Raw genomic sequence first — 25,440 nt, 5'->3', positions numbered from 1 at the left:
AGTGCTCTAGAATATATTTTCAGTGGACTGCACTGGGGGCGTAAATGCATGATTTTTGCACACCTGCAGTCCTGCTATTGTTTAGTATTTCCAAAGCAGGGGTGCAGAACAGCAGGCCTGGGGTCCCAACTCAATCCTCTGGAGTTTCCCAACCACTGTTTGGTGGTTTCCTGGCTTTTTTGCAGATTTTTTCCCCATTCGAAAAGGCTGAAGTGTCTCTCCTAAGGCTTAGTTCCTGGAAGTAAGAGCTGTACACTACAATATGCTGGTATTTCTGCCCTTGCCCCTTTTGCCTGTGGCCCCACCTACCACTGGAATGTGGCCCCTGACGGTTTCCTAAAATGGAATTTGGCCCTCGGAATGAAAGAGGTTCTGCACCCCTGCCCTAAAGCTTAGGGCCTAAGCCATCTAGAAATGCAGCATTACACTATATTGGATACATTTATCTATTTACTTTTCAAATGGATAAAACATGGGATTAATCTGCTTCTTTCATTTGCTGAAACCACAGGTATATGCTTAACACAACCTGCTGATGGAGGAACTAAAATTAAGCCTCAGAACTTACTGTGAGCACAGCAGCTACTCTCTTGGCCACTGCTGGAGAGATCTGAAAGGCATGGGCAAATCTCCATCCTTGGAGATCAAAGATAACCTTGACTCCATTCCGTTGTGTGTCTATCTCCCTTACAATAAGCTCAGATGTGATGAGACTTACACGAAACACATCAAATGCTGTAAATATCTTTGGGTCCCATCGTGCTAAATGAAAGAAAGAGAAGCACATAAGAAAACATTTCCATCAATGTCAATAGAACTAAACAGGTTTAAACCTCGTACTTTGGCTTAAACCTTGTACTTTGGCTTAAACTGGGTTGTGAGCTGGGCTGCAAGAGTCAAAGACAAGATAAAGAAGTTCAGTGATTTCTTCAAGCCTTCTCATTGAAATAAATGCCTTACACTTCATGAACTATTCTGAGCAAGAAGACTGCTTAACTGAATGTTTGCTATTTCTGGTTTTTGGTTTTATTGTTCTTATGACTGTACAAGTGGAACCTCCAACAAAATGCTAGTGTGGAGCACTCCCTCTCAGGTTTCCAGCTAGCCAGCTTCCAGGATACTCTATTTCCCCCTCACCGCACCCCGCCGGCTGCCATTTTTCTATTCCTGCTGTCATCCATTCTCACTGGGCTGTTTTGCAGTTCCTTGGCCCAAAGGTTTTCTTTTTCCTCTTACGATTGTTTTTGTAGCTCTGCAAACCTTGGGGTCTCAAAGCTGTTATCTCCGTCATGTATATTGATGGTGTTGTTTTAGCTACATAAGGATCAGCACTTGGAGTATGAGTTCACTATTAATTTATAGGATTGTATTATAAGCCGCTCTAAGAATCCCACTGGATTAAAGAGTGGGGTATTAAGTTATGTAAATAAATAATGAATTAATGTTCACGGCATTATTATTATATTTATTTATATCCTGCCTTTTCCCCAATACCGAGACTCAAGGCGGCTTTACAACATTAAAAACTTGTACAGTTAAAACTTATATAAAGAAATATAAAAAGTTCAAAATATAATTAAAGCATCAATAATATTAAAAATATATAAAATATCACAATTCTAAAAGACAACAAGAAATATAAATCATAGTATCCAGCCATCATATTCTCACAGGTCCAGACTAGCTATCCCCAAAGGCCTGCCAGAACAGAAAAGCATGACCCTAAGCATGTTTACTCAGAGCCTCATCAAATTCAATGGGTAAATGTGCTTAGGATTTGATCAAGTGTTACTAATCAAAACTAGATTAAAGTACACAGACATTTTAGAATTTATTTATGTACTGATTTAAAATATTTTTACCCTTCTTTTCAGGAACAATTCCTTTCAAGTCAACTTCCAGCAACAATTAAAACAATAATACAATGAATGATAGTCTGGAGCCCTACATCATCTTTGGACATATGATACCCTCATGTATACAGAGGATACTCAAAAGGACCTTTCCAAATGATCAGTTTATGATGCAACAGGTGCCTAGATCTTGCTCATTTGTTGCACAAGACTCAGTACAACTCCTCCTCTCCCCATGCCCAGTTGATCCATTTCACTCTCAGCAGCCAGTCTTCAAACTTTGCCAACAATTCAATTAGACTCTGCCAAAGTAAAAACTGACAAGGAGTTTCTCCAGAGGTTGTCTTCAGAGTAGCCAACTTGTTAGCCCCCTGTTTGGAGGCTGAGAATTCTCTTTCCCATGTATTAGGGCAAACATGTTGTCTTTTTTTCTAAAAAAGGGGGAGAGCATGCACACATACCTGCACAATAAGGATACCACTTCTCCATTCATTATGTATGGACTGGATATTATCCAGTTGCCTTTGAATTCAGACTGTTAAGACGATTGCCTAAAAACTACATTGAAGTGGGACGTACTTTCAACCGACTGTCCAGATAAGCCCAAAGGCAATATATTGCCAGTGCATCTTTATTCTTATGTTGGAGACAATCTGCTGGAATTTTTAAGTTTCCATGCAGATGGCAACATGGCCACTGCTTCCCTATCTTGTGGCAACCACTGAGTCACAACCATTATGGGATAAATATTATGAAGGGCAGCAAATAAACACAATTTTTTTTAAAAAAACTATGTTAAGAGTAGTGCTGTGCCGAATCCTGCCCCGTTTTCAGGACCTTTTCCTCTCCCTGTGAAAGAGGCATTGTTTTTTCTGCCTTTTTTGCAGGGAGCAGGAGAATTTCAGAGAATTTTCTCCATGGGGAGGGGGACAGGGTTTCCACATACCTTTTTAAAGTGTAGGCGATTCTTGAGGGGGTCTTCTTTCTTTTTCTTTTAAAAACACCCCCTACAATTGCAGGAGCCCAGGAATCTTCCCTAGCTGGGAGTTCTTCCTGAAAACCTATTGAAGAGGGTGAGGTCACATGGTCTCCTGGGAGTTTAGAAACTGCAGGGCTGGAGAAGAGTCCTGGGCTCCTGCAAATGCAGGGGGTGTTTTAAAAAAATAAAAAATAGAAAGACGACCCCTCAAGAATTGCCTACATTTTAAAAGGTACGTCGAAATCCTATCCCCCTCCCCAAGGAGAAAATTCTATGAAATCCTCACCTCTCCCAGCCTCTTTCACCAGAGTTTTTGTCCCCACCACCCACTGCCTCCACAAATTGCCCAAAATGGAAGAATCAACATTTTTGGCATGGCACTAGTTATGAGTGCAAAGAGCAGGAGAGTTACAGTGTCAATATTGTGAAGTTCCCATACAAGTAAAACAAATCAGGGGCCAGCCACAATTTAGATGGGGCCTTACTCTGTAGTAATTCTCAAACTCTAACATATATAGCCTCACTCTTCTTAAGGAAACAACTACAATACAGTAAAAGCAAACAGTGTGACAGCACTTGTTTGTATGTTTAGCCTAGAAATGAACAGCTCTAAAGGATCATTGATTTCAAAGACTGAGGAGCACAGCAGTCCTAAGTGGTGGGGAGAGAAGTGGTGGATGATCCATTCATTCTAAAGCCCTGCTAGATCCTGCCAGCCAGGGTGGGAGGGGTGTGTGCGTAGGGGTGTCCCACAAAGAGGCACAGTGGATCTCTGTATGAATTCCCCCTCCCCGCAATTGTAACCACTGGTACTGGTGGTCAGAATTATCTATGGCAGCTCCAGGCTGGTGTAGCTGATCCTAGGGCCTCTTGGGGGACCAAAGGGGCTTTGGATCCAGTGGATCTAAGGCTGCTTCGAGAATGCCCCTGGCACACCCATTTTTGAGCCTACCACTGTTGGGAACACTGCCAGCAGTAGATCTGTGTTCATGGAGCTTTCTGTGGGCATACTGGGGGCCTCTGCAGAGGATGTATCTCCCATTGGTGGAACTCTCTCTGCCAGCAGTGGGGCATTCTTTCCCCCTTCTAACCTGCTTTGGATAGCTTTCTGAGGAGGTTAGGATTGTGCTTTGACTCATGAAGTTAAATTTCTGCCATTGAAATAAATAGGATTGAAAAGTGCTTAATTTTGGTTGGGATGTGCTCTATGGACTGTATAGATTATTTTGGAGAAACCGAGGTATAATTTACTGTTGAAAAGACTGAAATGTAATTCTTTAATTCAATGACCCGGTTTGGATGATTGTAGGTGGTTAATAAGCTACTGTGGCTTTTTAACCACCCTGCATGAACCAATCACGTGCCGGCTGGATTTACATAATTACCCTTGCCCATGCAGCTTGTTTTGATGTCCAAACCTGGTGAGGATGGGTGGTTAACAAACCACCCAGAACCCACTACTGGGTGGTTTGTGAACGAGCCCAAACACCTACTCTTGCTAGGTTTGGACATCGCAACACGTGACAACGACAAGGGTAAATCCGGCCAGCACGCAACTGGCACTGTGGCTTATTAGCCACCCTGCAATCGTCCAAACCAGCCCAATGCGATTTAAAACTGCTTAACTTTGGCTGCAATGTGCCCATTGTGTTTTGCGCTTCATCTCTCACGCAAGATGTAGGTTCCTTATTCAAATAAGTACTAACACTTCACTCTCTAGATGTTTAATTGAATAGCTCACCTTAGTCAATTTTACTTCATTCTTTCAGACATGAACTGATACAATAGCTTTTTCTATCTGTTATCCAAAAACTTAACCTCTGTGCTATTAATTAGTAAATTTCAATACACCATTTACAATAAATCATTATCACAGTTCATTAATTCGTTAATTTTACTCACAAGGATAGTTAATTAAATAACACAACAGTAAACTCAAATCATCTCAATAACTGCTACTCAATTCTCCAGTCAGTAGGCTTCAATTTCTTGACTGCTGATTAAAAAACCCACACACACCTTAAGAACAATTCATCCAGTTGCATTGTGTTAATCTTCAATGTCAAATGATCTATCCAATCAGAAATTAGTCACAATATCAATTAATTCGGAAAGTCAGTTTAGTAATTCATGAATCGTTAAACAATGTTTCAAAACTGTTGGTGCCATAATGGTTGGTATGGAATTCTGCAGCCTGGTTTAAAGAGTATAGTTTGAAATAAGAGCATGCTATTTACCAGTGTTGTAAAAAGAAAAGTTACTTGCCAATTCTATAAATGAGAACTTTACTGCCAGTTGGGTCCCTCTCTTTCAAAACTCCATGGTAACCAGCATTTAAGAGGCTGAGAACAGAATTAGGCCGTAGATCTGCACTTATTTCTGGGCATTCAGCTCTCCACTTATGATAGTTTTTCAACAGCTGGGGAAAGAAATAGTAAAACAACGACAACAACAACGGGGGGGGGGGATGATTGTCAGTTATGAAATATCCTGTAATACAACTTACACCATTAAACATTGTATCTCTGCCTTTTTAGTTTTTTCACCCAGGGTGCATTCCTTTACAAACTTACTTGGGAGTAAAATCCACTGAATGTAATGGACATATATAGTGAATTTTATAATCTGTGTACATCTATTTTATCAATTCAGTTTGGTTACTCTTTAATCTCAATAACCCCACCTCTTGCTCTTGTATTTTGCAAGGGATTCAGGATGAATAAAAACTGATGACATAAAAACAAGAGATCTGATGTTTAATTGTTCTTTTCAATTCCAAAATCCATAATTAGTGTACTGAGGTCAACCAAAAGGCCACCCAAAACCTGCAAGCTTTGGAGATCTCCAGATCTTCATCAGGCAACTTGTTACAGAAAGCAGGTGGGGGGCACGAGGGTGCGGGGAAGCAGATTTGGTGTTGAAGTCTTGGTGTCTGCATGATCACAATCTTATGATGGAATTGGGGAGGAAGGCTCTGCTCTAGCACAGGGGTGTTGAACCTCTTTCAGCCTGAGGGCTGAATTCCATTTTGGAGAAGCTCTTGGGGATCATATTCCAGTAGTGGAAGGGGCCAAAGTACCAGCATATTGTAGCTTAAATCTCTTATTGCCAGTGATTAAGCGTTAGAAGAGGCATTTCAACTTTTTAGAATAAGGGGAAAACTGCACAAAAGCTAGGAATCCACCAAATGACTGGTGGTCAGGAGAAAGGGTGAGTGGCTTCAAGTATGAGATATTTCTTAGGGCAGTATCCAACAGTGTCATTCTGCAAACTCAAATAGCACTAGGGGAGCTCTGCTGAATCTTTCCGTTGTGGAACTGGTTGCTCATTATGCTTGTACAGTGGGTTGTGGAGCAGTTGAGCAACTGGTTGCACAACGGTTTTTGTAAGCACAGTGGACAGCTGCATGCATAACAGGTTGTACAATGTGTTGCTCAAAGTTATGCACAACAGATTGCACAACGGATTGGGCAAGAGTTATGCAAAATCAGTTGCACAATGGGTTGTGCAAGCGTACCACTTGTGCAGCCATGCTTGTGCAGCCACGCTTGTGCAAATATAACTTTAGTTGGATTCTCCTCTTGCACATAGTCTGGAACCTAGTTTTCGCTAGCACAATGTCTTTTGCGCTAATGGAATGACACAGTTGGATACTGCCCACTGTATCCTTGCGTGTGTACACAGAGAGCTAAACATAAATTTGTATCTTGCCTTTTAGCAGAACCAAGCACACTAACACAGGATGTTTGTTTGTGTGTGTATCTATATCGATAATCTATATATTGATTAACTGGCCTTTGCTGTGATTAGATTTGCATTATTTCTATTAGTTGGACTTTTCTGTTACCTGATCTTCTCTCAAACTGCTTGTTTTCCCCCTGCTGCTAATATGCCCAGACTTTTCAGTGATCTATTTACAGACATCTTAGGTCTTTGTTAACTTACCTTTGTGTTCTAAGTAACCACCACTCATTTCTAGTTGATGAAACTGCAGGGTGAGGTATCTTGTTATCAATATAAACAACAACGGGTCTTGTGGCACCTTAAAGACTAACAAATGTATTTCAGCATAAGCTTTTTTGGACACTGTCCACTTCATGTTAACCTCAAATTGGCAGATTTCTAAACACATGCTGGGGTGGGGGATGTAAACTGTGTCATCAGAGGGAATTAAAATGCAAAAAGTACTATCAGTGATGATTACCTTACCGCAGGGGTGGAGGACATCTTTTAGTTCTCAGAAGCCACATTCCAGTGGTGGATGCGGCCAAATGCAAAAGGAGTGGGAGTTAAAGGCAAATGGGCAGGGCCAAAATACCAAAAGGTGGGAACCTACCAAACAATGGGTGGTTGGGGGTGAAGGGGGGCTGCGAAAGGAGCATGGGATTTGAGGAACCCCAGAGGGTTGGATTGGGACCCCGAGAGGGCCAGATTTGGCCCCCAGATCTCAGGTTCTGCACCCCTGCCTTAAAGATTGCCATTCACAAAACATAGGTTGATAACAGACATCATTCCAATAGTAAGCCAATTAACATGTGTGATTAAAAAACCCATCATCCTTATTCAAACCACAGGAAATAGAGTCGATCATCATAATTTCTCTACATAATAAATGGTTCCATGCCAGCTTCATCCAGTGGCTTGTTGGACACATGTATATAGAAATTCTTCATGTACTCGATAAGGTATCTGACTTGTAGTGGGGAAGCCTGAATTGCTTGCCAGCTTCGAGGCTCACTGAGTGATCTTGTACTAGTCAGTACATCTCCAGCTGATCTACCCCACACAACAGTTAAACCCGTGTTCATCGCCCTAAGCTCCTTGGAGGAAGGGTAATGCACAAATATATGTTTTCTAAAACAAAAGTAGAGAAAGTATAAGATACTTACTGCTTCTACACAGTTACTCAGGCTGTAATCCTATGCTCATTTATGAGGGAGTGAGCCCATAACTCAATGGAACTTAACACTGAGTTAGCATGTATAGGGTTGCATTTCAGATCAAGTACATATTTTTAATACATCAACAGTAAACACTGCAGATATAAGTTACTTTTCACAGCAAGATTATCTAGCGGTAAAGTTATTTTTCTGGTTGCACACAAAATGGCTTAATTTTGAGACAATAGTGGCTTTCTTTTCAGATGAAAAGAATAGAGATCCTGTTTCTACCAGTATTCACGAGGAGATAAGGAAGAATTCAGTAATATTATACAGAGCTGCAGCTATTATCCCACCAGAACCTGAGTTGCACATAACCTTTATATTTTACAGGATATGTTACTTAATACATTACACCCTGCAGGTGAAGATCAGAATTCGCCATAATTTATTTTAAGACCTCATCTGGTGGATGAAGCTGTTTTTTCATGACTATTATTTGTCAACAATGGGTTTACGTTTTTTTTTTAAGGTAAATGAAAAATGTTTAAGGTAAAATGAAAAGAGCTTGGGGCCAAGTTATCTGAAGGAGTGTCTCCTCCTATATTAACCTACCAAGCCATTAAGAATATAATCTGAGGCCCTACTCCAGGTGTCTCTACCAAATGAGGCAAGGTGGGTGGCTACAAGAGAGAGGGTCTTTTCAGTGGTGGCACCCTGTTTGTGGAATGCTCTCACCTGAGAGGCTCATCTGGAACCTACACTATGGTCTTTCCAGTGACAGCTGAGGATGTTTTTATTTTCCCAGGCATTTTAAGAACTGTTTTAGTGTTTGTAATACTCTATTCTGCTGCAAGTTTTAATGTGGTTTTATATGCTGGAATGGTTTTATTCTTTGCTGCTGGTTTTTTATCTTGGTTTTATTCTACATTGTTTTTATTTTATTGTTTTAATGTTTCTTTTTATGTTTTTACTGTACATTGCTCTGAACACTTCAGTTATTAGGCAGTTTAAAAGTACAGAAAATAAAGTTAACTGTGATAGAACGAATGTCCTTCAAAATGTAGACATTAAGGGTGCATTCCTAGCAATTGTGCCCTTGATGATCATAAGCCCCTGAACTCAGAGGCTTACAATCATCCTATGCAGGGCAGGAGGAGGGGTGGAGGTGATCTTCCCTTCCCCATCCTGCCACCTAGCATTTTTTGCTAGATGGGCTTTTCTAGTGAAGGTGTTTTGGAGGGTGAGGGAAGGAGGCTGGCAGAGGCTCAGGATAACTTGTATCCTGGCTTTTATCCAGTCTCCTCCCCTCCCCACCCACTGAAATGTCCCCTTTCCCCCTCTTCAAGGTTGAGTTCCTGACCTTGGAGGCCAACTGGCACAGTTCTTTCCATGCCAGCTGCAAGGGGGAGGGCGGTTGGATCTCCAACTCTCCCTTCTGAGGTTGGAGTGCTATCTCTGACCTCGGACTCTGAACAATCCTATGACCGCCTCAGATGTTGTGTAAAGGCCAGAAGATTGCTCCCTAAATTACTTTGGATCAAATCCATTTAAATTTGTTACCTTTCAGTGAGAATAAAGTTTCCAATAACTAGTTTGCTGCTATCTGAATGCACTAGCCTATGATAAACACAAAGTAGATCCCTTTGGGCAGTCAGTGTGGAATATGGAACCATTTTGATACCATCAAAACTGACTAGCTAAATATGCCAAGCAAAGCAGCTAAATGTGTAACAATTGTGAAGAAGAACCAGGCAGGCATAAAGAAATTAAACAAGCTTCTCTTGTAATTGAGAAACCCAGTATCTTCACCCTGTTATCCAGAGAGGCGGGCTCTTTCTGCACATGCTCTAACCTTGATAAACTTTGGTAGAAAGCCTTAGCTTCTGTCCAAATCAGTGTACTTTTAACATTGTACTTTAATTTCATTCCAGTTTTGTCCTTCACTGTTCTGAAACACTATTTATGTATCTCCTATGCATGCATGCTTCCATTCTATTCCTGGAATCATGGGCTTTTCTTCCTCAGCAAATGTTGAATTTGCACAATTCTGTTTGCACAATGCAACTGCAAACAAATCTGATCCAGTTCGTTGAGGCCATCAATATAGTCAGTTCTAGGCATGATCTTTGCCCAGGAATGTTGATGGCTTTCTCATTTGCCAATTAATTAATGCTGTTCTTAATTTATGAGAGATATGAGATGGATGAAGCGGTGAACTGTAGCTGCTCAAAGGCTGTCATCTTCTGCATTACTGGGAAGATATTTATTCAAACTCAAACTTTTTATAAACAAAAGGGCTTGCATTTTAGTCTGACTTCAGAGGGAAGCTCAATTTTGTACTATTCATACCATATTGAGTTGTGAACATCTGCAATAGACCTGCCTTTATGAATACATTATTTATAACATGAAACATAAATGACAAGTAGCCAATAGTAAACAGATAATTCATTTATAGCTTTAGTGGTTTCTCACAGTGCTTTTCCTATGAAACTTCCAAATCAATCATTTTTAGGCGTTCAGATGGAAAATACTTCAGTGGAAAAGAAGTCTGGTCTTCAGCATTTGTTCTCAGATGCTGGGAACAACAACATTCTTAAGATGCTTAGGAACAGATATTTACCATGTATTGCAATCTTTACCTTTCCTCTATTTTCAGCTGGATGCTTTTTGTTGTTTTTATTATAAAAAATATTGTAGCTTTACAACATTATTTTCTCTCTCTCCCCAAGGAAAGTTATTCTGAAGTAACCTTACATAAAAGCAACAGAAGAGTCTCATGGCACCTTATTATGTGTCATAATAACAAATTTATTATGACATAAGCTTTCATGGAATTCAGCCTACTTCATCAGAATGTACAAGTATATAAAGGTGTTAATGTTCATGACCATGAATAGCATATAACTTATATTCTAAACAAGTACCACAATTATTATGGAAGCTAAATAATTGCATTATCTTCAGATTCTGCTGAGCTTCTAAGCCACAAATGCTATACCACACTGGGCCAGTCTTGTTACACATTGAAACAGTACCATAACCTAGGCTGGTGATAAACAACTTGGTGCTTTCCAGATATTTTGGAGTACAGCTTCCATAATTCCTTACCATTGGCCATGCTGGCTGTAGCTGATGGGAATTGAAGTCAAAAACATCTGGAGGACACCACATTGCCTACCCGACCTAGGCTGTATGTTCCCTAAGCTGATACACCCTTATCTGCTACCCTCTGCACCATTTGCCATTCAGGCTGGTGCCTGTAAGGAAGAGCTTTGGTACAACGTGTCCACAAAGAGACTATAAATATACAAAAAGTAAGGGTTGGCAAAATCTGCCTCTCTTCTGCTCCCATATAATACAAGAGTACACCTGCCCTAACCAAAACGCTTGAGGTAAAAGCTGATTTCTTCAGGTCATGACATAAGTACGTAGGAACTGTGTTGATTAATCAGACCAATTCTAGCCATATTCATTAACAAAATGGTCAACTGGCTATCCCCCAAAAACCTCCAGTGGGGTACAACGATGATTCCCATTTCTCTGTGTTCCCAACATTTGGTAAGAATTAGAAGAACCACATCATCTCTGAAGATGGAAGTTTCATTTAACTACCCTGGCTAATATCCATGGCACACCAATTCTCCATGCTTTTGTCTAATCTTTTAAAAAATGTTTTAAAACTTTCAAAGCTAGTGGCCCTTGCCACATCTTGCAGTAGCAAATTATGTAAGTTAATTGTGCATTATCCAAAATTGTACAGACGACTGTACAAATTCATAGTCCATACTCGAAAGATCTGCCTGTTGTATTTTATTCAAAACAATAGTGCTCAAATAGTGCTACCACCATCCCTATGTCCTATTGTTAATGTGCCCAAATTATACAAGAACAGGCTTGTGTTAAATTGAGTGGATTAAAAGTTAACTGTGCTGCTGGAGGGGCCCCAAGTTTAGCATCACTTTATCTCAGCCATTTGTAGCTCATCGTAAAGGACAGAACTGTGTAATAGCTGACACTCTCTACTAGACAGGATACATTGGAAGCAGAGAAATGGCTTGGGATGGAACCAATTGTTTGGTATGTCCCAGGCATAAAATTGGCTGATGGGGAACACAAACAGCTGGAAACTGCCCAATTATTACTATGGGTCATTTTGAGTTTTCAAGTTTATGAAGCAGTGAATAAAATAGCTTCTTGGAACACTGCCTCATTGTCTTCATTTTGGAAATAAGTATGCCATCTAAAGATAGAAGCAACAACTATTGTTAAGTGTGTGCTGATCACAGGAAGAGGTGCAGTGAAGTGAGGAGATCTAAATTTCACTCAAAACAAGCTGTTCTCTAATACACACACTTGCAAGGCATGGGCATTATGTATGTTGCCTTTTCAAATTACAATGCGGTTCCTGTCTTTGTAATTTCTCACATGGTCAAAGGAAAGCTGCTGGATGCAGTAGTGATAATAGATTTTCTGTCACAGCCATTGTAAGGAATGCTAGTGAACATAAATTTGTTATTGATCCAATGAGAAGTTCAGTTGGAGAGCAAATGTATTGGTTTGCTTGGATCCACATATGAATAAAATAAATGTTGTCATTTGTAGCAATATTAGTTGTAGCATTTTGTTCTATTCTAACTGTGAATCAATAATGGCTGTTCCATGGAAGCCTTGCAAGAGGAGAGTTTGAACAGTAGCTCATGCCATTAGAACTCTACCTGTGTTCCCTAACAAATTCCAAGGCTACGATCCATCAAGCTTGCCTACAGACCCATGTGGCCACACTAAGCTAAGGTAGCAAACTTTAACATCACTTGAGCAGGGAGTAAATACTTGATTTAATGTATGTAAGCATTAAGAAGTGCAGCCATATAACTCTTCCTTGTCGATCATACATCTAAAGAAGAATCCCTCTCAAGTGTGCAGATAATCCTGCATGTTGGAGACTCCCAAAGCTTTCCAGAAAAAAAAGTGATGTGGAAGCCAATAGCTCAAAACCCCTCATCAAACCCTCTTCAAATTACCCAAACAACTGCATGCATGCCAGGTTGAAGGTTATCAGGATTGCCCAACTCCTGAGGCTTTCTGAGTGGCTAAAGGGTGCAGGGAAAGGGGGTCAATGGATGGCTTTCTAGAAGCTTTCCCTGCCCACAGCATATCAGCAAACACCCTCCCACCTAGACCTCTTCCGTCCCAGATTTTTGGAAGGAAGTTGTCAGAAAGCTTCTTCCTCCATACATCAGTCAGTAAGTGGATAGTGATAGAGAGAGGAGGCTGGTCTGGGACAACAAGAGAAGGAGGAGGAGGAAGAGATGGTGGGTTGTGTGAGAGAGGTCTCATAGATATTGGGGGGAGGCAGGAGATGAGAGAGGAAAGCTATGGGAGAATACTTTTTGAAACAAATCCCAGTGATTTACAAAATATAAATGTAAACAAATAAAAACAAAGTAAACACACACACACACACACAAAGTATTATGAGGCTGGTGCAAAAATAGCTCATGGCTGGACAGCAAACAGATGTGTTTTCAATAAATGCCTAAAACATTCATCACTGAGGTCTGATGTACTTCAGGGGGGAGATCATTCCACAGGGTGGGCGCCACTGCAGAGAAGGCCAGTCTCCGTGTCAAGACACAGCACTTGTTTATTTATTAAATTTATAGACTGCCCAACTGACAAATGTCCTCATGGCAGTTTAGAATCATAACATTGTATCACTTCCCCCTCTCTTCCCCATAACATGTAGCTGAAGAAGTGTGGGAGACAGCATCATTGTGCTGTGCACCGCATTGCCCCTATCACCAACAGCCAATATTATGAGGCAGTGGTCGGGCACACAGAACAGCATCACATCATGCATTGTTACAAGGAGGAGAAGAGAGACACAGGCTCACAGAACCTCTGCATTTCACATAAAATTTAGTTAGGAGCTTTGTCTAAGGGCCAACTGCCTGTAAGTGAATTTCTTTGGGAACTTTGCAAGGGCTTTTTATTCTTCTTCAGAAAACAACCACTGGAGTAGGTGGGTATGATTTTGACTAGGGCTGTGGTATGTGTGTGTAGATTTAATGTTTTGCTTCCATTCCAAATCCCTGAACAAAAGCACCCACCCAGTTGCTATTTGTCTTCTTGGATGCAGTTTCCCTTGCAGCTTCTGCCAGGCACCAGAGAGACTGAACCAGAAAAACTGCAGTATCAGTATCCCAGCTAGTCCTTTCCTCAGATTATTTAATTAAGGGTGGCTTCTTGCAAGCAGGTTGGACTTGTTTAATTGTTTTTCTTTTGTGGTGCTCCATACTGCAGTGAGAAGCTAATGTGCAAAGGGCATTACTATGGCTGCTTTAAAAATACAAAAAGCTAGAAAAAGGAGGAGGGTGAACCAAAATGGACAAACCAAACTGTGATGAAGTTCATAATAAACAACCCTTTAAAACCAAAGAGAGGCACACATTTTAAAAAAAAATCACACTAAATAGAAAAATACATAAAGGGTCAAAGGTCCCATGTATCAAACAAAGAATGATATTAGGGTCTAAAGACAAAATAGATACAGCAGCTTATGGATGAGGAAGAGTAACTGTTTAACAATACTAGGACTGTTTGTACATAACGACAACCCATCAGTTTAAAACCCATGATGGGCTCCATGTCTCTGGAGTTTAACATGCAGTCATAGATGTATGATCTCCAGGAAGAAAGAGGTAATTCAAAACAGACCTATGGGCTGGCCTCTCACAAGGCTTTACAGAACATATTTGTTGTAACATTATGTTATTTGTATATGATGTTTTACATCTAGTTTATCGTTGGATGTCATATTGATGTTTTTTGTGATACATGGAACCTTTGGACTTTTATTATTCTTTACTGTGTGAGTTTCAACTATATTATCATTGTTCATTTTTCACGGCCTATGTTTAAAAACCAATATTTTATTGTCAGGTGTTGTTTTTTTTAAAGAGTAATTACATCAAACAAAACAGAAACTATGCAAGACAAAATATGAGGACAATTTATTTCATGATCCTATTTTGCAGACACACCTCAGTATGGGGTGTTTTAAACAAGATATCTGTGAATATGAAGTCAATGTTGTTAAATTGTGGTAGTATGCCTCTTTATACATGCAATTCCCTGTATGATAGGAAGCCCAGAATGGGGGAAAGGCCCAAAGCTGTAATGCCAAGACACTTTAATTCAAGGTGCTCCAGATTTCCCCAAGTATTGCATGCACAGACGTTTCAAAGAGCTGTTCTAAGGGTGCAATCCTATGGGGATAGGTGGCCGTCTCTGAACTCGGAGGCGACTACCTATCCAATGCAGGGCAGGAGAAGCACAGAGGGGATCATTCCCTCCGCACTTCTCCTGCCCTGCATTTGTGGCTAGACAGCCGATTTCGGATGTCTAGCCGCAGGAAGGCAGAGCTGGGGAGGAGGCCGCTGGATGACACATAGGATGTGTCGTATCAGCATTTCCGCCTTCCTTGCCCTGGAATGCCCCATTTTGGCCACTCTGTGCTCCTCTTCTAAGCATGAGGCTGTTCATGGGGCCGTTCGAGGCAGCGCAGAAGGGGGGGGAAGGTCAGTTCTCCAGGAACCGACCTTGGAGGCGGGCTCCGAGGTCAGCTCCAGGAAAGCTACATATCCTATGACTAGCAGCCATAGGATTGCTCCCTAAATGGAGCTCAACAGAGAGGTTTCAGATGACAATTTGATGCCTGTTGTTCATGTGGATACATTCCTCTTCTCAAACTGTAATACTCCAGGTTAATTGCACATGTTACATCCTCTTTTTATTTCTCATGAAATTTTATTTTAATTCAGGACAAGGTTAACAAAATAAAGGCAACCAAAAGAAGAACATACATAATATTAAATCAAAATCATTAAAGAAACAAAAGAATTCACTAATTATAAATCTTAGTCTATAACGGATATGCTTATGTAACATCTACAATAAAAATTTTTTAAGTAGGAGCTCAATATCTAATGAAAGTAAAAATACAAGTTCTTCAACATATAAAAGGTGTGTAAGTGTATGTCATTGTATGTGTTTGTGTGTATTAATCAGAAAAAATACAGTCAGCTGTACTTTGTTGGAACTTTATCAAAAGTCTGAAGTGCCTCAACATAGGAAATGAATGGAAAACCATGGTGCCATAATATCATTCTTCAAGTTCAGATTCTTTGCTTACTGCACTTGCTAAGTTTATATGTACTTACAGTCTCCCCAAATTTATTAACCCACTGCTCTTCAGTCAGTTGCTTTGGGGACTTCGTTACATGCTATACATAACTTTGCAGCTGTATACAATTGCTTAAGAAGGTCTTTATGTAGGAATCCAGGATCATTAGGTTCAAAAAGATGAAGCAGCACTGCTTTAGTGGTCTAACATGAAATATTATTTTTATGCTTATTATGTTCAAAATGAATCCCTGCAAACATCTCCCTTGTGATGAGGTGCATGCTGTATCCACACCTGAGGCTCATGTTCCTGCTCCTTCTCCCCTGCTTCAGATATTACAGAGGAAGGGCAAAAAGAGGGAGAACGTGGCAGGGCAATCTTCTGCATATCTACTCAGAAGTAAGTCTCATTGAGTTCAATAGGGCTTACTCTCAGGTAAGTCTGGATATGATTGCAGGCTGAGTCATATACAATTCCTCTATCCCACTCCCTTTCTGCATATCATGTGAGACCATCTTCAGACTGTACTCTGATGTGTAAGAGTTCCAAGTACTAGGAGATTCTGACTTGAGGGCACTCCTAGAGTTGCTTAAATTTCTAGCATCTGGTGAAGCGGACTGGCTCCATAGAAGCTAATGCCATAAATGCGTTAGTCATAAAGTGCCACAAGACTGTCTATTCTACAACACTTCTGTACTTTGTGAGGGTCGTACCAAGTCAGAAGCATCATCATGGAATCCATAGGAGCTCTGGGAAGGAGAGGAGGGAAACGTTTGCCCTTTCTATTTTAGGCACACTGAACGGGTTGTATGCAATGTTAGTCTAACTGAAGCCCCCTTCATTTCAAGGAGTCTGCTCTCAATAGGACTAACACTGGATACAACCGATTGGCAAAAATCCAATTGAAATAAAAAATGGATTTTTGAAATAAAATCCCATTGAAATAAATGACTAACTTCAGTCCCATTCATTTCAGGGTATCCACTCTAAGTAGGGCTTATGTTGGATTTTCACCAGTGTGTCCCCGCTGAAGGAGCCATAGGAGGAAGGCGCACTTGGCAGAGGAAGGCCAAGGGTTGAAGAAGGGAGGCGGACCTGTCTTTAAACCAGCCTTCCCCAACTTCCAAATGTTTAGGATTACAACTCCCCAAAGTCCTGACCATTGGCCATGCTGACTGGGGCTGATGGGATTTGAAGTCCAAAGCGTCTGGAGGGCGCACGGTAGTGGGGACCCTGCGTTAAACGCTCGCTGTGCTTGCTTGGGGGGGATTCCAGCCTCTCCACGCCGTTCTCAGGCCGTGGAGGGTTTTTTAAAGCCAGGGCAGCAGGACGCGGGGAAGAAGCGCCAGGCTCGAAGCCCACCTGGCGCGGCTTCTCCCGAGGTTGGGAACCGGCGCAGCAGCCTCGAGGGCCGCTCGGCTGCGCGCGCCCTCGGAGGCCCGCCCGTTACCTTCCACGCCAGGTCGTCGTCGAAGTCTCGAGCGCGCAAGAAGCGGACCAGGTGGCCGTGTGAAAGGGCCAGCTGCGCGGGCCGGAAGTTCTCGTCCCGGGCTCGGCGCCTCAGCGCCGCCACGGCGCTTCGCACCAAGGGCGAGTCGTCGGGCAGCTCGTTGAGGTTCCCCCGCGGGGGACGCGGCTCCTCTTGGCTCATGGCGCCGCTGCCTCTCCACGGGGAGAGGAGGGGAAGGAATGCCTCTCCGCGACCTTCTCGCCCAGACCCGGCGCGGCCGGAACGGGTGGAGCAGCGCGGGGGCTTCTCCTGCTCCTGGTCACGTTACTTAATACTACGAGGAAAGAAAGACAAGCAGCTAGGCTCCCCTAGCCGCCGCCAAAAATGTGCTCGGGCTGGCGCCGCGCCGCGCCTCGCCCCGCGCAAGCAGCCAGTAAGCCGCCAAGCCGGTTAGGCAAGCCCTCCGCCACCCTTGCCCGCTCGGCTCCTCGCCAGGCTCCTCGCCTCATCTTGTGCCTTCCCCGTCGAGAAGGACGGGGGTCCCGGGCCTGCCGGAACAATCCGGGAGCATTGTGGGTAGCGACAGGGCCCCCTCCGCTGGTCAAGGAGGGCCAAAGCCCCGCCGGCCCTCGTGCGAACTCCCCTGGGTCGCCAAGCGCGCTGGCCGCTGACGAGACGCGCGCCCGGCCGCTTCCTAGGCGACTCCGGCAACTTTGGGCCGCTTAAGAGGACCCCTGTAGGACTAAGACTAAGCCCCTGGACTGGAGGTGTGCGAGCTGACGCTAGGCAAGGCCGCTAGCAGTTGGGCTCGGCCAAGATCAGCAGGTATACACGAGTGCTTTTTATCGGTATGGAACGGCACTGATAACTGTTGGGGCACGTTATGCTCTTCTAGCGTTATTTCCCGCTTTTTATTCTGTGTTATCCAAAATACCCCAACAGATGTCCTTGTGCGTGCTACAGGTATAAATATGCAAGAGTGGTATTGTCACCATGACGGGATCGTATCAATAAGACATGAGATACAGATCTGGGATTTACGTTGTTTTCCCAGGCTTTTTAGTCCTTCAGATTTTTTAAAATTGGTTTAGTGCATTATTAGATCTTTACACCGCTGTTGGTTTTTATGTTATGTTTTACTATGTTATTGTATTCTGTGGTTTTATGCTTTGTTTTGTCAACCGCTCAGAGAGCTTCGGCTGTTGGGCAGCATAGAAATATAATAAATAAAATATTTAACCCCTTCCTCATCCCCAACCCCTGTTCAGTGTCACGCTTTAGCCTCGGATGTCTCAAGTAATAAATCATTTAAATTTTACACAGGATCAAGGGCACTTCTTTTAAACTTTAAAAGAAAAAGAGTGTCCTTAATTGTGTGTAGAGTGTCTTTCCTTTACCACCTAGTAATCAGTGGTGTAGTGGTACATTCTGAAGCATCAAGGCTACATCCCCAAGGAAAGTCTAAAAATGCAGACAGATGTATTGATCATCATCAACAAACCAGTTCTAAAAGATTTCATCTCTTTCCAAGCAGGTCTTTTGTAAAGCTAATGGGTCTGAATTGCCCATTCAAGACCAAGCCATCCCAAAATACTTTACATTATAACTGGGATAGCTCATACATTGTTGCTGGGAAAATCCATTCTTCCACAGTGGGGGCTGGGGTGAGGGGAGAGTAAGGTTCTTCATTAGGACCAATGTTATTTCACTTGTTCATGTTTGGGGAAAGGACTAGAAGGAGAAGTTGCTTTACCTGGGCTGCCTTCAGGTGTGTTTTTGCCTTGCCCCGCCCATCTACAGGCTGTATATCTGGCTGGAGCTCCTTTCTTAGCTGGAAGATCAAAGCTAATGAGGGAAGTTGAAGAGTCGATTGGACTTGGATATACCACTGGGGTGATTATCCAGTCTTGGTTTGACAGTTATTGTGCTTTTAGTTTGCAATAGTTTGTATTGCTTTTTATCCCCTTTTTATCTTCAATTCTTTAAAATCTGTTAAGTTTTTTGTTGCTTTTCTTTTTATCCCCCTTTTCTTTTAATGCATATTGGAGTGAATTCAGAGTGACCATGTTACCATGGTACTAACCAGGGCCCAGAAAGGCCAAAAGAAATTTAAAGAACCTCTCCCTGTATCTGCACAGAGGTCGATTTTGGAATACTGTCTCCCAGTAGAATCTGAGGGAATATCTATTGAAGATAACCCAACTAAGGACCAATTTACCTCTGCCGTGGTGGACAGTGAATCATATTTACATATGCTGAGTGGTGAAGATAACAGGGATTTCCAGATGGAGGAATTTGTAGATATACAAGGACAGGATATGGTGGGCAATTGGTCCCCTGACCCAAAAATTTTGTGTGGAAATTCTTACTTGCTGTCTCCTGAACATGGTATATTCCAGGATAATTTTGGTCCCGAACAGCAGGATAACCTGATGCATAAGTGCATAGAAAAGGAAAATCAGGTAGTCCTTGCTGAAGTGTACAAATTTCTTAGGGACCACTGTTTCCTTACAGCTGAAATTAATAAGAAAAATTTTAAGAGTCTGGATATATTAAAGAAGGAGCTCTCTGGTCTTAAGGCCAGCATGCAAGTCATTGTTGGCCTAATTGAGACTGGGGTATTGACAACAACGCCCATACCACTCAGTCAAGAAATTGATAACATTTCTGATTTGAGAGAGCTGCAGTCTGACACTTCTCTCATTGATAAATAGCATCTCGGGGACCATGTGAGCAATGTTTTGCTGTACTGGGAAAGACAGGGCATGCCATGGCAAGATATGGTAGAAGTGGAAGAAACTCAGGATAACATTACTGAAATTTCCGACCTTACTTTTTCTGACCCTGATCTAATTATATTAGATGAGTGGCAAGAGGATTCAGTAATGGAAGCTGGTATGCCAGACAACATCATGGGGAAGAATGGAATAGAAGGTGAGCAGGGGGAATTGGGGGAGAAGCTGAAACAGGTAGACAATAGATCAGATTTAATTAGGGCATCCCAGACAAAGGATTGCTTATCAATGGGACCTTCTCAAGCTGGGGAGAGGTAACGAGCGGGGTACCGCAGGGCTCAGTCCTGGGCCCAGTGCTCTTCAACATTTTTATTAATGACTTGGAGGAGGAGGTGCAGGGAATGCTGATCAAATTTGCAGATGACACAAAATTGGGAGGGATAGCTAATACTTTGGAAGACAGAAACAAAATTCAAAGTGATCTGGATAGACTGGAGTGCTGGGCAGAAAACAACAGAATGGCATTTAATAGGGACAAATGCCAAGTTCTGCACCTAGGAAAAAGAAACCAAATGCACAGTTACAAGATGGGGGATACGTGGCTCAACCACACTACGAGCGAGAAGGATCTTGGAATTGTCGTCGATCACAAGCTGAATATGAGCCAACAATGTGATGTGGCTGCAAAAAAGGCAAATGCTATTTTGGGCTGCATTAATAGAAGCATCGCTTCCAAATCCCGGGAAGTACTAGTTCCCCTCTACTCAGCACTGGTTAGGCCTCATCTGGAGTACTGTGTCCAGTTCTGGGCACCACACTTTAAGAAGGATGCAGACAAGCTGGAGAGGGTTCAAAGGAGGGCAACAAAGATGATCAGGGGACTGGAAACAAAGTCCTATGAAGAGAGACTGAAAGAACTGGGCATGTTTAGCCTTGAGAAGAGAAGACTGAGGGGAGATATGATAGCACTCTTCAAGTACTTGAAAGGTTGTCACAGAGAAGAAGGCCAGGATCTCTTCTTGATCATCCCAGAGTGCAGGACACGGAATAATGGGCTCAAGTTACAGGAAGCCAGATTCCGGCTGAACATCAGGAAAAACTTCCTGAGTGTCAGAGCAATACGGCAATGGAACCAATTACCTGGGGAGGTGGTGGGCTCTCCCACACTGGAGGCCTTTAAGACGAGGCTGGACAGCCATTTGTCAGGGATGCTCTGACTTGGATTCCTGCATTGAGCAGGGGGTTGGACTCGATGGCCTTGTAGGCCCCTTCCAACCCTACTATTCTATGATTCTATGATTCTATGATTCCCTGGGAAAGTCTGATTTCTATATCTCCATATACAATTGGCCACTGAAACAGATGGATAGCTCATGGAAAAAAGGTACAGAGGTGCTATCAGAGTTACTATCCATAGTTAGGACATTGTTGTTGTTCAGTCGTGTCCAACTCTTCGTGACCCCATGGACCATAGCACACCAGGTCTTCCTGACCTGCGCTCTCTCCCAGAGTGCGCTCAAGTTCATATTCATTGCATTGGTGATGCTATCTAGCCATCTCATCCTCTGCCGCCCCCTTCTCCTTTTGCCTTCAATCTTTCCCAGGATCAGGGTCTTTTCCAGGGAGTTTTCTCTTCGTATTAGGTGGCCAAAATATTTGAGCTTCAGCTTCAGTATCTGTCCTTCCAATGAGCAGCCAGGGTTGAGTTCCTTTAGGATTGACTGATTAGGATTCCCCTTCATGGATCACTGCCTTGTTGTGGCGAAGGGGCTTGCGTAACTCAGTGAAGCCATAAGCTATGCCGTGCAGGGCCACTCAAGATGGACAGGTCATGGCGGAGAGTTCTGACAAAATGTGGTCCACTGGAGAAGGAAATGGCAACCCACTCCAGTATTCTTGCCAAGAAAACCCCACGGAACGTATCACAAGGCTAAAAGTTGGGAAATTATGGAAGGACAAAGGGGGGCTGACTTGCTCATGTTTGTACCCCTTGGGGTATGGGAAAACAAGAGGTATTATTGAATACTTCACCTGTTTGGAGCATTGCCAAAGTTTTTGGAATTTTTAATCTCCCTTTTAAAAAGTAACAATGTGTACTTTAAGTGGGGTAAGCACACACCAGAACAGAGACCTAAATTCACCTATTCATACAAGGAGAGGTTCAACAAAAGAAGGTCATTAGTTACTCCACAAACTGGCATAATAGGGTCCATTTCCCCACTGAGACTTTGCATAATTGGAGGAACGCTGAGGAAGCTATGCTTATCCAAATAACATTCCCATCCTATGGCATAGACAAGGGAGTGGTTCTTTGTGTTGGAGAGGCCCATCTCCCTCACTTACTACTCATAATACTATCATTTCCCCTAGGAATTATGTTCGGGGCACTCAAGCCAACTCTAACTGGGACAGAAATACATATGAGCTAAACAAGAGTTCAACCAATTTTTCAAACTTGAGAGATGGGCTTTGTCTTAGGAAAAACTTGGGGGAATACCGATTTATTCTCCCCAAAGACCAGCACCACTCCTGGGAATGTCCCTGACTAGATGGGTTGGATTCATATTTCCCCCTTTCTATTTTATCATGGAACATAGCTGGTAGATCAAGTTAGTAGATCAAGAGTTTAGAAAATTTCTTTTGCTTTATGAAATTCTTTGATCCCAAGAAACTTGGTTATTGGAAACCTCAACCCTTTTGCTGCAGGGGTTCAGTTCCTTTCTGCTTTCTGCAGCAAAACTCCATCATAAAGGAAGAGCCAGAGGAGGCTTGGCTACAGTGAAGCTTGATGTTGAGGCTGAGGTAATTTATCAGTCTAAAAGTAATTTTATCAGTATTGGTAAAAGGTAAATGGAAGTGTGAGTTGGACACCTTAATTTGCCTTAATGCATATTTTCCACCTGATAAATCCTCACTGAACTCAAAGATTCTGTGGAAGAATTGGCAGAGGTACTGAACCTCTGTGAAACACAGTTTCCTGAAGCAAGTATAATGGTTTGTGGTGATTTTGATGCTCGTGTTGGTTCAGGACCCAATGAAAATGGAAACGCTTTCAGTCCGGATTGTAGTGATGTCTTTCCATAGGATTGCTTTTCACATGATAAAATAATTAATGAAGAAGGTTGGAGACTAGTTGAACTTATGTCCCGCTTCTAGCTGATATGCTTTGATGGCAGTCTGCAGGAGAAGTCTAATGGATATTTTACATTTCTTAATAGGTCAGGTAGTGTTATTGATTACATCTTTTGCTCACCGAATTTGTTGCCCTATAAGGCAAGCTATAACATTATAGACTGACCAGAAAGTGACCATTTACCTATACTTTGGTCCATCTTTATACAAGCTCCCCAATCGTGCCCCCTCCCTATGGACACAACAGGGAATAATCATAGGTGGGAAACATTTAAATGGTCTCCTTCGGTTAGCCAATCTGTTCAGGATCATTTGAATAGGCCTTATCTTTTGGGAGTATGCCAAAATGTTGTCAAAGGACATGTTGATCCTATAGATGACAGCTTGATTATAGCCAATGCCTTAAGGCCGATCCTAACAAGAACAGTCCATCAACCTGGACTGGTCTCTCATAAAGTTGGGTGGTATGACACAGAATGCAGACAAGCTAAAAACAACCTGTCTCAATTAACCAGGAGGGCAAGGCAGCTAAAGCTGGAAGTAGATTTGGAAGCACTGGTTTCCTGTCAGTTAGCTTACAAAAACCTTAGAAAAAAATGATGTTTATGATGGTTCAGTGGAAGGAGTTGGGTCTTTCAGCCATGGAAAGGAATGAGAGAAAGTTTTGGGACTTGATTACTATAATAGATAAGGGAGCACATCCCATATTAGAGGCATGTATTTCAGCTAAAACTTGGCATTCTTATTTTGGTAATATTTTTGGAAATGTTATAAGTACCGGCAGCAATGGTTCAACTTCCTTCCAGGTCTTGGCAGTACACCCAGAACGGTCCCCAGCCACAGAACAAGAAGTGAGCAAACTTATCCATTCCTTAGCAGCATGCAAGCACCTGGGGAGGATATGATCCCACCAAAGATTTTTAAGAGTAATCCTGAATGGTGGGCATCTCTGTTAGCAAAATTATTCTCTCATATTAATACCATGGGAATCTTCCCTGAAGGATGAAAGTTGAGTTACTGTCAGACTGCAACCCTTATGTTACACACAAAACAACTTTGTTTGCTAAGGCTGCAAAATATAATCGTGCAAGCACTCTGAATGCTTTTGCAGTGTATACTACCTATTCAACCTGTATGCAGAACACATCATGCGACGTGCTGAGCTTGATGAATCCAAGGCTGGAGTTAAAATCACTGGAAGAAACATTTAACAGTCTCAGATATGCAGATGATACCACTCTGATGGCTGAAAGCGAGGAGGAGCTGAGGAACCTTATGACGAAGGTGAAAGAAGAAAGTGCAAAAGCTAGGTTACAGTTAAACCTCAAAAAAACCAAATTTTGGCAACCAGCTTGATTGATAACTGGCAAACAGAGGGAGAAAACGTTGAGGCAGTGGCAGACTTTGTATTTCTAGGCGCAAAGATTACTGCAGACGCTGACTGCAGCCAGGAAATCAGAAGATGTTTACTTCTTGGGAGGACAGCAATGACAAATCTTGATAAAATAGTTAAGAGCAGAGACATCACACTGACAACAAAGGTCCGCATTGTTAAAGCAATGGTATTCCCCGTCGTAACCTATGGCTGCGAGAGCTGGACCATAAGGAAGGCTGAGCGAAGGAAGAGAGATGCTTTTGAACTGTGGTGCTGGAGGAAAATTCTGAGAGTGCCTTGGACTGCAAGAAGATCAAACCAGTCCATCCTCCAGGAAATCAAGCCAGACTGCTCACTTGAGGGGATGATATTAAAGGCAAAACTGAAGTCCTTTGGCCACATCATGAGAAGACAGGATACCCTGGAGTAGATGCTGATGCTAAGGAAAGTGGAAGGCAAAAGGAAGAGGGGCCGACCAAGGGCAAGATGGATGGATGATATTCTGGAGGTGACAGACTCGCCCTTGGGGGAGCTGGGGGTGGTGACGGCCGACAGGAAGCTCTGGGGTGGGCTGGTCCATGAAGTCACGAAGAGTCGGAAGCGATTGAACGAATAAACAACAATGCAGGTGATACATTAACTTGATTCTGTTTACCTTCTGTTATTACATGATGCTTTAGGTTATGTTGTTTGTAATGGCTATTGGTCAAATACAATAAAATGTTCAGACCACTTGTTCATAAGTGATCTGGAGTTGAGGATGAGCAGTGAAATGGTGAAGTTTCACTGTGGGAAATAGGATGCTGGACTAGAGTAATTTAGTATTTATTAATTACATTTCTATA

At 42.4% G+C, this 25,440-nt stretch overlaps 1 protein-coding gene across 1 annotated transcript in view; it reads right to left on the bottom strand.

Annotated features, from left to right (window-relative positions):
• Positions 1-17,937, bottom strand: part of TTPA (alpha tocopherol transfer protein) — a 29,819-nt gene extending 11,882 nt beyond the window's left edge. The window contains exons 1-3 of the mRNA XM_084849438.1: positions 17,354-17,937; positions 5,098-5,251; positions 569-762 (exon numbers count right to left, since the gene is read on the bottom strand). Coding sequence (XP_084705564.1) covers positions 569-762; positions 5,098-5,251; positions 17,354-17,554 — 549 coding nt within the window. The 5' untranslated portion in view covers positions 17,555-17,937. The remainder of the gene's footprint in view (positions 1-568; positions 763-5,097; positions 5,252-17,353) is intronic.
• Positions 17,938-25,440: the final 7,503 nt, after the last annotated feature.

Source organism: Heloderma suspectum, chromosome 4, assembly GCF_057233095.1.
Source record: "Heloderma suspectum isolate Gila_16-S chromosome 4, 16-S_ref, whole genome shotgun sequence".
Lineage (NCBI taxonomy): Eukaryota > Metazoa > Chordata > Lepidosauria > Squamata > Helodermatidae > Heloderma > Heloderma suspectum.
The sequence above is the reverse complement of the archived record's forward strand: the minus strand, read 5'-3'. Positions and strand labels throughout refer to the sequence as shown.